General features: G+C 41.3%; 1 protein-coding gene across 1 annotated transcript in view; it reads left to right on the top strand.

Moving 5' to 3' along the window:
• Nucleotides 1-13,243, top strand: part of MYO3A (myosin IIIA) — a 158,265-nt gene that overhangs the window by 94,948 nt on the left and 50,074 nt on the right. The window contains exon 18 of the mRNA XM_040988058.1: nt 3,415-3,562. Within this exon, the coding sequence (XP_040843992.1) occupies nt 3,415-3,562 (148 nt within the window). The remainder of the gene's footprint in view (nt 1-3,414; nt 3,563-13,243) is intronic.

Raw genomic sequence — 13,243 nt, 5'->3', positions numbered from 1 at the left:
TGAGGTATGTATCTATACTCGCAAGATTATACCCAGTTAGACATCTTTATGTTTACATTTAAACTTTACAAAGCCACAAATTACACTTTTTTATGTATAGAAAATCTACTTGTGGCAAAGCAAGTTAGATGCCTACTTTAGAATTAGCGTATTTCAACATGTTTACTGGGTACAAAAGGCTATTAAATGTACACTTTCAACATATTATTTATCCTTGTTTTTCCACTAAACTATGTACAATCATTCAAACCATCTAAGAGATGATCTATGCCTTCCCAAAATTTGTTTAGAATTTATTTATTTGTTTGTTTATTTGTTTATTATTGGAAAGACAGATACACACACACACACACACACACACACACATAAAAAAAGGGGAGAAAGAGGTTCCATTCCCTGGTCCACTGTTCCCAAAGGGCCACAATGGCCAGAGCTTAGCCGATCCAAAGCCCTGACCCAGGAGCCTCCAAGTGGTTGCAGGGTCCCACAGCCCTGGGCCATTCTCCACTGTCCTCTCAGGCAACAAGCAGACAGCTGGATGGAAAGTAGAGCAACAGGGATACAAACCAACACCCACATGAGATGCTGGCACTTGCAGACAGAGGATCAGCCAGTTGAGCCATTGCTTGGCCCTGCCCTGGCTCCCCAAATTTTTAACTCTGTTCTTTAAAATTGTTTTTTCTGAATTAGCCAGTGAGACTGTACATCACCATCCAATTTGTCCATTGCGATTTAATGGTCAAAATGGTAAATGTTCATAATGTGGCCATAAATGTATGAAGCATTTGTGTAAAGATGGAACAATTCAGAAACCATTTAATATCTGTTTATTCTGCATAACTAAAGCAAGATACTTAGAGATTTTTCCCATTCATTTTGTTAATTATCATCTGTTTATAGGACATTAACTCATACCCAGAATGGAAATGTGGGTACTGGAAATCCACATTTAATGGGAGTTTCAAGCTCTCCACTACCTAGCGGAAAACATTCAAGTCTTAGAGTCCAGAAACTTTTGTGGGAAGTTGAAAAAACTAAAACAAAAACGCCTTCAGTAGTTTTGTTCAGTTCTGTCAAGGTTGCCTCTGAGATTGGGGAGAGTGTAACCTGTGTCTGCCTCCACCATTGACTTGTGATGTCATCTTGGGCAAGTCACAGCCTTGTTCTTTAACAGCCTACCTCTTTGGTTGTCAAAGATGCTGAAGGACTAATCTGTGGGCTAAATTGCTGGTGGGTATCGTTGACTCTAACCTCGCTAAGAATGTATCTGTCACTCTAAAATGCAAATGGGTGTTTTTATCCATCTCTACCAAAATCCTGTAAACATTGGTGATTCTAAGGGCCCCACTGAAGGCCATGGTACTTAAACAATCCCTGAATTAGATGAGTAGGAGCCCTCTTGGTTCTAGCACATTATTATATACATTTATCCCTGTGAGGTAAAGAGATTGTAAAAAAAAAATTAATACATTTGGTTGAACCAGCACAAGTTTTAAGCAGACACCTTGTTTCCTAAGAGCTTTTTTCTGTCCATCATGGCCCTTCTTTATAGTCTTGTGGACCTCCATTCTCTGACTTTAGTCCAGTTCTCCTAATATAGGTAACTCCTTCAGCCAGCCCACATGTACATTTGCAGGCTCTTGTTCCCTAATCACTTCTACTCACAACACATAGCATGACCTTGCTCAGTGGTGAATATAACCAGATGCTTCTGTGTTTTCTTTTTATTGTTTTTTTAAGATGTGTTTATTTGTATTGGAAAGGCAGGTTTGCAGAGAGAAGAAGACACAGAAAGATCTTCCATCTGATTTCACTCCCAGTGCTGCAATGGCTGAGACTGAACCGCTCCAAAGCCAGAAACCTTGGTACAGGGTCCCAAGGCCTTGGGCCATCCTCTACTGCTTTCCTGGGTCACAAGCATGGAGCTGGATGGGAGGTAGAGCAACCAGGACATGGACTAGCACCCATATGGGATCCTGGGTGTATAAGGCCAAGATTTTAGCCACTGAGCCATCACACCAGACCCATTCTGTGCTTTTTATTTTTCTTATAATTATTTGCACTTTTTAAAAAGATTTGTTTATTTTCATTGGAAAGCCAGATCCACAGAGAGAAGGAGATACTGAAAGAAAGATCCTCTATCCGCTGGCTCACTCCCCAAGTGGCCACAAGGTCTGGAGCTGAGCCAATCCATAGCCAGGAGCCAACCTTGTGCTTCCTTTATAATCCACGTGATAATGATGACAGTATACATATTTCTTGGTGAATCTTTTTTTTTCAATCTTTATTTATTTTAGAAGCAGAGAGAGACCAACCTCCCACTTGCTTCTTCACTCCCCAAATAACACAATGAATGGAGGCAGAAAAAGCAGAGTCCAGGAGTCTGACACTCAATGCAGATCTCCACAAGAGAGGCAGGAACTGAAATACTTGGGCCATCCATCACTTGTGCTTCCCAGGATCTGTGTTAGTAGGAAGTTGGAGTGAGAAGCCAGAGTCAGGTTTTGAACCCAAGGACTGCATCTTAACTGCTATACTAAACATTTGCTCCAGGAACAACTTTTTTTTAAACCAAGAATCCAATCATCAATGAACAGAAATAATACAAAAAATTCATTCAAAGTATTTCCTTGTAAAAATAGTATTCACTTGCATATTAAAATATTTCATTTTAAAATGAATCTCTAAATAGTTATGTCTTTCTCCAGCTTACCATTTGTTCCCAATATTATCAGCAAATAACCCTAAAATAAACAACAATTCTTTAAGACAATTAACATTTTTTTAGTATGATTTTTTAAATTGTTCTCCCAAAGTTAAATGCTAACTGTGCTGTTGAATAGCACGTTGCTTTTCTGGTTCAGCTTTTGAGTGAACATGTCATCGCTGTGTTCTCCATGTGGATGAGGCAATCTCTATGATTCATGATCCCCCAGGGCTGTGATTTTGTGCTTGCAACCCAAAGGTTTGAAAACTGTCTTTCTTCTGTTTGATGTGATGAGACTTCAAAAGTTTGTGGAGATATGAAAGTATGAATTTGTTTAGTTGAAGGATTTTTTTTCTTCATATCACATAGGAGATGCATGTTACAGAGAAACCATTCCTAGATCTTAAAATTGTTAAAATAAAAGCAGGGTTGTATTATATTTTCCCACACATTTGTTTGCAGAGGATAGGAAGAGTCCGTACTGCCTAAAATTATTGTTGCATTTCCATGCTCAGATCAATGCTGTCTGCATGGTCTCTGTGTTCTACAGAAAGGGGCCTTTCCCAGTTAACAAAATTTCACTCTCAGCATACATTCTAGTGGTAGCTTCTTGACTCAGTAAAAACGAGAACTTGGAGACGCCCGGCCTCATATTTTACTTCCTCAGGAGACTCTCAGAACTCAAACTACTGTTTCAATTCTTCCAGGGGGGAAGGAGATGAGCTGAACATTGGCATCCTTGATATATTTGGCTTCGAAAATTTCAAAAAGAACTCCTTTGAGCAGCTGTGCATTAACATTGCAAATGAGCAGATTCAGTATTATTTCAATCAGCACGTGTTCGCGTGGGAGCAGGTAAGTGATGGTGCTGGCTACCAAGGCACATGTCTGTGTGTATTCCACATCGATGTGTGCAAAGGTTGCAGGACACAGCCCAGTGTCTAAAAACCTTAAATATTTAAGAAGCCAAAGAAACACGTTTTTGTTTTTTGCATGCATGCCCATCGTAAAAACAGAAACAAACAAAAACCACTAGTATAAACTCCACATCACTTGACACAGGATGCTCAGTGACCTCTGCTGAAAATCAATACACTCCTCTTCAAAACACAGCACATCTGAGTCCTTGCAAATCCGGGGATTTCTGATAAAAATATAAGTGAACAGATGTAGCCAGCAGTTTCTCTTTTTGCAGACTGCATAAATGAAATTCTATTTGAAATTTCAATATCCATTTGAAATGCATTAAACTTCCCGAATTCCAGTAGCTAGGCAACAGAACACAAGATAATGGGCCTGCCTCAAACGACATGAAATGGTAATTTTGTCAGAGTACAGTGTGTAATTTATGACTCAGCTTCAAGAATATTTGTCCTCAGGACAAAAAAAAAAAAAACGTAAGAGACTCACTTGAATTGCATGTACCACACTGTGATTATTAAGACTACCCAATTTGTTTTATTAAATCTGAGTCATATTTAATGTCATCTGACTTGTCATTTGTATTACTGAATAATACTGCATTGTTTTGAGTTTATAGGTCAACAATGTTTTAAGATTTTTTTTAATTTGACAGAATTACAGAGAGAAGAGGAGATAGATAGATAGATAGATAGATAGATAGATAGATAGATAGATAGATAGATAGATAGATAGATCTTCCATGCACTGGTTCATTCCCTAGATGGCTGCAATAGCCAAGGCAAGGCCAGGCCAAATCTAGGAGCCAGGAGCATCATCTGAGTCTCACATGTGTGGCAGGAGCCCAATCACTTGGATCATCTGCTGCTTTTTCCAGGCCATTAGCAGGGGGTTGGACCAGAAGTGGAGCAGCTGAGGCTTGAATCGGCACCCACACAGGATGTCACATCTTAGTCAACAGCTTTTTACCTGCTATACCCCAACACCAGTCCCTGAATTGAACTTCTCATTTCAACTGCTCAGGCTAATTAAGAGTTTTTATCATGAAATTCCAGTTTGAAAATACAAATCATCAAAGAAAATATTTAGATGTTGGTGTTTGACAAACCAAGAAAAGGACATAAATGTAAGACTTTATCTGTGTCTCTCATCTGCCCTCAGGATCAAACCAGCTTCCACTCCCTCTCTGTTCCCCAGGTCTTTCCTTCCAGTCTTTTCTCATGGCTCAGATCTACAATTAAATGTCTTTAAATATTAACATCAAACAGAGAAAAAAAATCTCTTACAGTTTTTTTTCATTCTGCTATCCTTGTATACTCTCTCTCTTCTCTCTGAGCCATGCTCCTTGAAAGTGCTTTTTGTACTGATGCCTTTGCCACCCTCGTACCCTGAGCCCAGAGCATCTGGCTGTGATAGTCACCACATCCTCTTCCCTTATCTCATCAATCAGTACTGCATAGTTTTTCTCTCTTTTTTTTTTTTGCATGTTAATATTTTTTTTTCTGTGTCTGGGGTCAGGGGAGAGAGAAATGGAGAAGCCCTGCCCAGCCTCCCACCCATCCCAGATCCCCAACATGGGGTATGCTCCGAGGGTCCCTCTCATTAGGGCATCATTTTCATTTCTCACTACACTATATCAGGATAAATACCATGTCTTAGCTAATTTTTTTAAAATATATCTATTTATTTGAAAGGCAGGTTTCAGAGAGAGGGAGAGATGGCCAAAGAGAGACATTCCATTTACTGGCTCACTCCCCAACTGGCTGCAAGGGCAAAGTTTGGGCCAGACAAGCCAGGAGTAAGGAGCTTCATCCAGGTCTCCTATGTGAATGCAGAGGCCCAAATATTTGAGCCATCTTCAGCTACCTGTTCAGAGCCAATAGCAGAGACCTGGACTACAAGTACATAAATCAACACCCCTATCGAATGTTGGCACCCAGATCTTAATTCTTTGTGTATTTGCAGAGACTGACCTAGAACAAACACTAAATACATGTTAAGTACTACTCTTCCATGCACATGGGAGATCCAGGTGAAGTTGCTGGTTCCTGGCTCCAGTCTGGCTCAGTCCTATCCATTTTTGCCACTTGGGGAGTGAACCAATGGCTAAAAGGTATCAATCTCACTCTCACACCCTCTCTGTCTCTTTTTCTGTAACTCTGCCTTTCAAATAAATAAATAAATCTCTAAAAAATGTTTAAAAATCTGTGTCAAAGATGAAACAATGGAAAAGGAAAATAGAACCAAGAAGAAATTCCAGGCTGTGAATTCGGAGTTACATCTTTACTGTACCCTGTAGTATAGACACTCTTTCTTGATTTCTGCCTTCCCCTCTCTACGCAGAGTGCACTCCACAAGTATTGGAGGAATTCAAGTCTCTACAACACTTTAGAGGATTGCATATAGCATCTCCTAATGCAAATCTTATTTTTTCCTCTCATGTCCTGAAACATGCATATACCCTCTAAACTGACAACAAAAAAGAGACATTAGTCGTGAACTTGAAAACAGCACAGGAGCATAAATACCAAGGCTCCTATATGAGGGAGCACCAGGGAGTTGATGGCAAAGAGAAATTTTGGTACAGAAATGTTTGAGGTCCATGCATAGTTTTTCTGTAGCATATACTTTTTCAAGCAGTTTTTTAAAGATTTCCATATATGCCAGCTGTTAAACTGTACTGAAATCTAAAATACCTAACTCTGGGGAGCACGTCAAGGGATGGAAAAGAGAACTCTGCCCTTGTCCTACAGATTAAGTTCAGTGAAAGATTTTGGTGGTGGTCTTTCACTGCCTACAACACCCACCCAGGTTTTTTCTTTTTTTTTTTTTTAGAGTTATTTATTCTTTTATTAGAAAGGCAGATTTACAGAGAAGGAGAGACAGAGAGAAAGATCTTCCATCCACTAGTTCACTCCTCAAGTGGCTGCAACAGCCAGAACTAAGTCGATCCTATGCCAGGAGCCAAGAGCCAGGAGCTTCTTCTGGATCTCTCATGAGTACAGGGTCCCAAAGCTTTGGGCCGTCCTTAACTGGTTTCCCATGCCACAAGCAGGGAGCTGGAAGGGACATGGAGCAGCCAGAATATGAACTGGTACCCATATGGGATCGGCACATGCAAGGCAAGGACTTTAGCCACTAGGCTACTGTGCCATGTCCCCCACCCAGGTTTCTTTGACTCACCTGCAAATAGAAATTGGCAAGAGCCCAAGGCTCTACCCAGGCAACATTTATAGTATATAAATGTTGTTTATATAGGCTCAAACAGAAGAAAGTGTATTGTAAGAGGTCCACTGCTGAACAGGAGTTTTCAGGATTAAGGAGACATAATCACACCCTCTCAGTCTTTCAGCTTGTGGCCCCCAGCTCTGTGTTCATACATACACTGCTGGGTTTATCTCAAAATACCAGTGTTACTCACTACTGCCCCTCCCTACCCAGGACAGTGCTGTGTCAATGGTTCTATGCTATGCTAACTATGCCTGGTTGTAGGGGAGGTCTGTGATGGGCAATGGGAAGTCTTCTGCAGTTAGGATCTGCATATTCCTTGCTTCTGATGAAATTGGGGCTGGAGCCAGATCCCTAGTCAGACTGGAGATGGGAGTCAGGTGGGAGGGTTTGACTGAATGAGTCCCATTTCTATCCTGTCTTGTGTAGATTCACCTGTTAACAAAAGAAAAATAATAACATGGTCAAGGGCCTTGAATCACCCCGGTTGGTGGTTTTAGAAAAATCTTTGTTACAAAAGTTGAGACTTGGACAAAGCAATTGAGAGATGCAGTGGATTGCATGAAGTAGTATTTTGTTGGTAGAAGAGAGGACATCATTTCTGAGCCTGTTCCTAGATGCTGATGTCAAAAATCTGCTTTGGAAATATTGTTCAACTGTTTTCCAGGGGTTTGCTTAGGAATTGAACAGATTAAATTCAGGCTAATTGGACTGATATGTACTATTCTCAGTGAGATTATTACAAATAGGCTCATGGTTGAATCCTAAAGATTTATGTATGGCACAGAAGAGCAATGAATGCTCATCCCCGGGTGTTAACACTACCTGGGAAGTAGAAGCGTATATCTGCCTCAAAACCACATAATCATTCTAGACCAAGATAATTTTAGAATCCTAAATGAATAAGATAGAGACACCAAAATAACTTTTCACCATACTCTTCTCACTTTGCCACCAGCGTCACCCACTTCAGTCAATTGATGGTGTATCTTTTACTGGTAAACAATTGATTTCTGAAACATGCTACAACTCTGCCAGAAATCCAATTGCAAACCTTGGACCCTAACTCCAGTTTGGGGGTTGGGGATGTGGCACAAAGGGTTAAACCACCTATCATTTTGAGTCCTGGCTGTTCTACTTCTGGTCCAGCTTCTTGCTAATGTACCGAAGAAAGGAGCAAAAGATGGCCCACGTGTTTGGACCCCTACTGCACTTGTGAAATACCAGAATAAAGCTGTTAGCTTTGACCTTGTCCAGCATCAGCCATTGTGACCTTTTAGAAAGCGAAACAGAGAATGGAAGATCTCTCTCTCTCTCTCTCTCTCTCTCTCTCTCTTTACCTCATCTCTTTTTCCCTCTCTCCCTCTCTTCCTCACTCCATCTCTCCCTATAACTTTCACATATATCCAGAACAGCCAAAGTTGGACCAGACTGAAGCCAGGAACCAAGAACTCAATCCCAATCTCCTTCATTGGTGACAGGGACCTGCATCCTTGAACCATTACCTGCGGCCTCCAATGATGTGTTTTAGTAGGAAACTGGGTTGGAAATGGAACAGGAACTGCACCTATGTACTCTTATATGAGATGCAAGCATCCCAACCAGCATCTTAGCTGATGGACTTCAATGTCCACCCCTTACTGTTTATATTCTTGAAGAAGAGAAGAGTCTTACTCCACCTGACAACAGGAGCACAGTGGAAGCAATGTGACTAAGCTGAACAGAACCTCTGAAACAACAACCTGCAATGTGCTGGCTGCTGCCAGGTCAGTCCACTGAGCTAAGCTCTTGGAAAATAGGGTGTCTGGGAGATCATGGGGATGCCAGCCTGGAGAAGGAAATGTGGCAGAAGGCAGTCACTTGAGGTCAGGGTACAACCCAACAGCAAGAGTATCAGCAGTAAAACCTTGAGTCTTCCTTCATAACCTTTGCAGTTTTTCAGCAGCATCCAAGCTGATAGAGGCTGGCCAGGGTCCCAGGAATTACTCTACTCATTATTGTCTGGTTTGGCATAGCATGATCCCCTCATAAGTATGTGACACGAGTTAAGTGTATGTGCTCTTTATTTTCCTCCAAAGAAATGTGGGTGCAATCAAGAAGATAGTCTTTGCTGCAAGTTGGGGCCGTTTGTGCAGTCCTGATTGAAGTGTACATTTCCACAAGCTTTTTTAAAAATCCGTCCAGGATGGACACCATGGCATAGTAGGTTAATCCTTCTCCTGCAATGATGACATCCCATATGGGTATTGGTTCTAGTCCCAGCTGCTCCATTTCTGATCTAGCTCCTTGTCTGTGGCCTGCAAAAGCAAGAAAGAATGGCCCAAAGCCTTGGTACCCTGTACCCACATAGGAGACCCAGAAGAAGTTCCTGGTTCCCAGCTTCAGATCTGCTCAGTTATGGCCAGTGTGGGCATTTGGGGAGTGAATTAGCAAATGGAAGATCCCTCTGTCTGTCCTTCTGTCTGTGAATCTTCCCTTCAAATAAAAAGAAAATAAATCTTTTTTAAAAGGCAAATACAAAGTTGAAAATGTTTAAAAAGGCACTTCATGAGCTTTAGAAAACTGTTATTCCAGTGTACCGTTACAATTTTTCCATCATCCTAGATTTCTTTAACTGTGCCCAAGTTACAGACATTGTCATAGATACATAGGTGAGGTCTTCAGAAAGTCCATAGCAAACGTGTGTTGTGAAAAAAGAAGTGTGTGTGTGTGTGTTTCAAAATTCCTTTTGCACCATAACAAACATTTGTAAAGTTTGGTATTACTCATGCTGTCAGCCTCCAGTCACAAGGGAGACAACTGCAGTCGGAATTAACTCACCCACTCAGTTCACTGTTTTCCTTTATCCAGAAAACCACTTTTCCAAACAACTTCTGTAGAAACAGCCATATCACTGCTTCATTGTGCTCCATGTGACCTTGCCTGTCTGCACCCCAGTTGCCAGCATCAGAAATGAGTGAGCATGCTGGAAATACCGTGGGAAACCTGCAAGCGTGATGGTGTGCATAGACAGTGACCAGCAAAGGAACTAAGAGACATGGGAAAGGTCTCCAAGGGGTGGAGACTAAAATGAAGAGTTGACCTTGACTGTGTAACTAGTCTGTGCTGAGTGATTTTTTTTAAGATTTTTTTTTTTTTTGGAAAAGTAGAGTTACAACATTGGGTTGGAGGAAGATAAATCTTTCATCTAAATGATCCGTTCCTTAAATGGCTGCAACAGCAAGGCTGAAGCCAAGAGCCTAGCACTTCATCTGGGTTTTCCACACAGGTGCAGTGGCCCAAGCACTTGAACTATCTTTTACTGCATTTCCAGGTGCATTAGCAGGAAAGTGGATCAGAACTGAAGCAAATGGAACTTGAACCAGTGTTCATATAGAATGTCAGTTCTTCAGACAATGATTTAACCTGATACACAGTAGTACTAGTCCCTGTGCTGAGAAATTTGGACTGAAAGGTGCACTTGCTGTGGAAGGCACATGGAAGCCAGCAACCTGTCTTCCTGGAGTCGCCACCCTTCCGTGCCACTATGGGAGTCTGAGACGCTGAGGGTGGTCATCAGGTATCTCCCTGGGAGTTCAATTTTAATCCCGAGTTTTTCAAAGTATTGTGTTAGCCACAGTCACCAAGGAGTGTCTTCCATGGACTTTTTTGCTTATTTGGGGTTTTTTTAATTTATTTTTATGATAGAGTTCCATAGGCTCAGGGATTTGCCTTCCCCAAGTCCTCCCACTGGTTTCCCCTTTATTATTACAATAGTATATTCCTTTGAAAACACTGCTAAGTCCATCACTCTGCTACTTAAGTGTATCATGACATCACAGGTATGGTCAATGGCAGAGAGTCCAGCATCTTATTGTCAGAATACATCTAATAGTTTCATTGGGAGTCCATCTTTGATTCAGGAGTGGAGTTACATACTACAATGTACATTCACTTCTCATAATAGTCTCCATTATACAGTTCCTCTAGATGAATATACATGCATGCATATTTACTATATATCTATTGTTCTTGTATTGTACATGGACTTTTTTTGCTGCTCTGCCCTTTCTTAACTAAAACTCAACATTCAGTGAAAAGCAAGAACTCGACTCCATGATGGGGTTTGTGACCTCCAAGCTTCCTGATTTCTGCTGCCTCTTTGATACGTATTCGGACATGATTGTTTGCCTAGCTATTTTCAAAAGGAAATTCAGGCCATCATAACAGAGGAGGTCTTTATAAGAAAATAGTTCAAGGAGTGATCTTTTTTCTTAAATGCTTCAAAACATACTTATCTTCTCATTCCATTTTCTGTGATCTTTTTGAAGTTCCCTCATATGCTAAACAAGCCAGCTTTCAACCATGGAATAACTCTGCTCACCTGGGCTTTAATGTGTTTTCAGTGTGTGCAGCTGAGCACACATTAAATTTTTTTGAGCAGCTATGAGCTTTGTTTCTCCACATCTACTTAAAAACAAGCATTTTGAGGGGCAGCGGCATTATGCTAAAGCACGTTAAGCTGCTTCCTGTGGTACCCGCATCCCACATGGACGTCAGTGCATGTCCTACTCCCTGCTTATGCAACCAGGAAAGTGGTGGAAGATGGACCAAGTGCTTAGGCCTCTGTACTTGGAGACCTGGAAGAAGCTCCTGGCTTCGACCTGGCCTAGCCCAGGCTATTGTGGCCAATGGTAGAATGAACTATTGGATGAGTGTTCTCTTTCTCTCTTTCTCTCTCAGCACCTCAACCCCCTTGCCTTCCCTCTCCATATGGAATTCTATCATTCAGATAAATAAATAAATCTTTCTAAAAATAATTTGAGACCAAGACTGTTATGAAAATGCACAATACTTTGTTTGGGGGCATGATCATGAGTAGAGTACCAGCATTTTGTGCTCTTGGTTTGCCTGGGGTGCCCAATAGTGAAAAATGTCTTTCAGGGGAACCCGTTGTTCCTCCTGTCACTCACCTCTGGTGAGTGTGAACTGTCAGAGGCCTCCAGTGAACCTGGACACAAATAGAAATGACAGATGCATCAGCTTAGGCCTTGACCTTCTGGGCTTCCTCTGTAAAGCCTACGAGAGTTCTTTTGAACTTTGCAGTTGTGATTTAAGCTATTACATGCTGTCAGCATAATGTGTCTTACAGCAAAATAGCTAGCTGTATGTTTGCTTCCTCCAAGGTCACCTTCAGATAAAAATGCTGTGAAACTTTAAATAGTTGTTTTCCTGTTCCTGTATTAGATAAACCAAATGGCTTTCAAGTCCTCCACTTTTTAGACCAAGGATTCTGTTGCACTTTTACACGTTAGAGGTCATGTGAAATTAAAATATGCATTTAGTTTTCCCAATGACAGTTTGGAAATAAGGTTCTGATCATAGTGGTTGAAAGTTTCCAGCAAGGACCGACATAGTGCCCTTGCAAGCTAATCCTCTACCTGCAGCACTGGCATCCCATATAGGCACCACTTTGTGTCCCAGCTGCTCCATGCTTCATCCAGCTCCCTGCTTATGGCCTGGAAAAGCAGTGGGGAGGATGGTCCAAGTCCTTGGAATCCTACATCCTTGTGGGAGACCCCAAGGAAGCTCTTGACTCCTGGCTTCAGATCAACTCAGGTGCAATTGTGGCCATTTGGGAGTGAACCAGCAAATGGAAGATTCTCTCTCTCTCTGTCTCTGTCTCTCTCTGTAAATATACCTCTTCATAAAAAAATAAATGTATCTTTTTAAAAAGTTTCAACTTATCAAATATGCCACTTGCCGTTGACTGATTAGTCCCAAATGGCACCAAACAAACTTTCTCAAAACTCTTGTAATCAATGCACACAGCATCTACCCTATCATATATTGCCTTGTACTATCAGTAGTGGTTGCTCTATCACCTGGAAACCCGTGACTCTTCTACATGCAAACACCACACACTGTTTGATCATTGTGCAGAAGCACTGTGCATCTTCTCCATTACCAGCCACAACACCAGGGTGGGCTGCAGGGTGATCACAAAGTCACAGAAGCAGAGCCTAGGCACAAGACACCCTGCCTTTTTGACAAGTGGATCATCGGCCCTCTGTGATTATGTCAACACCACAATTCTATAGAAATTGGCAGAGGTTCATTATTTGTATTTCGTGTATCTTTTACTCAATGGCAAATGATAATCTGCATGTCATATATTTTTATTCTGTGATATGGAAAGTCTTATCCCCCCCCATAAGCGATAAACAAATGAAAGCTTAGAGAGGAAGCCAATACAATGGATCAAATGGATAGTTAAATGGCAGGGATCTGATGAAAACCTACATGTTCTTGATTCTAAATCCATTGGTTCAGAACCTCTGACCCATTGCTGTCCGCCCTATTGACATGGCAAATGTCTAAAAGCTTGATTGAAAAGCCGTGTAAATG

The sequence above is a fragment of the Ochotona curzoniae genome, unplaced genomic scaffold (genome assembly GCF_017591425.1).
Source record: "Ochotona curzoniae isolate NIBS_2020 unplaced genomic scaffold, NIBS_Ocur_1.0 contig_4797, whole genome shotgun sequence".
NCBI classification, from domain to species: Eukaryota; Metazoa; Chordata; class Mammalia; order Lagomorpha; family Ochotonidae; genus Ochotona; species Ochotona curzoniae.
This window is presented reverse-complemented; position numbering and strand designations above follow the sequence as displayed.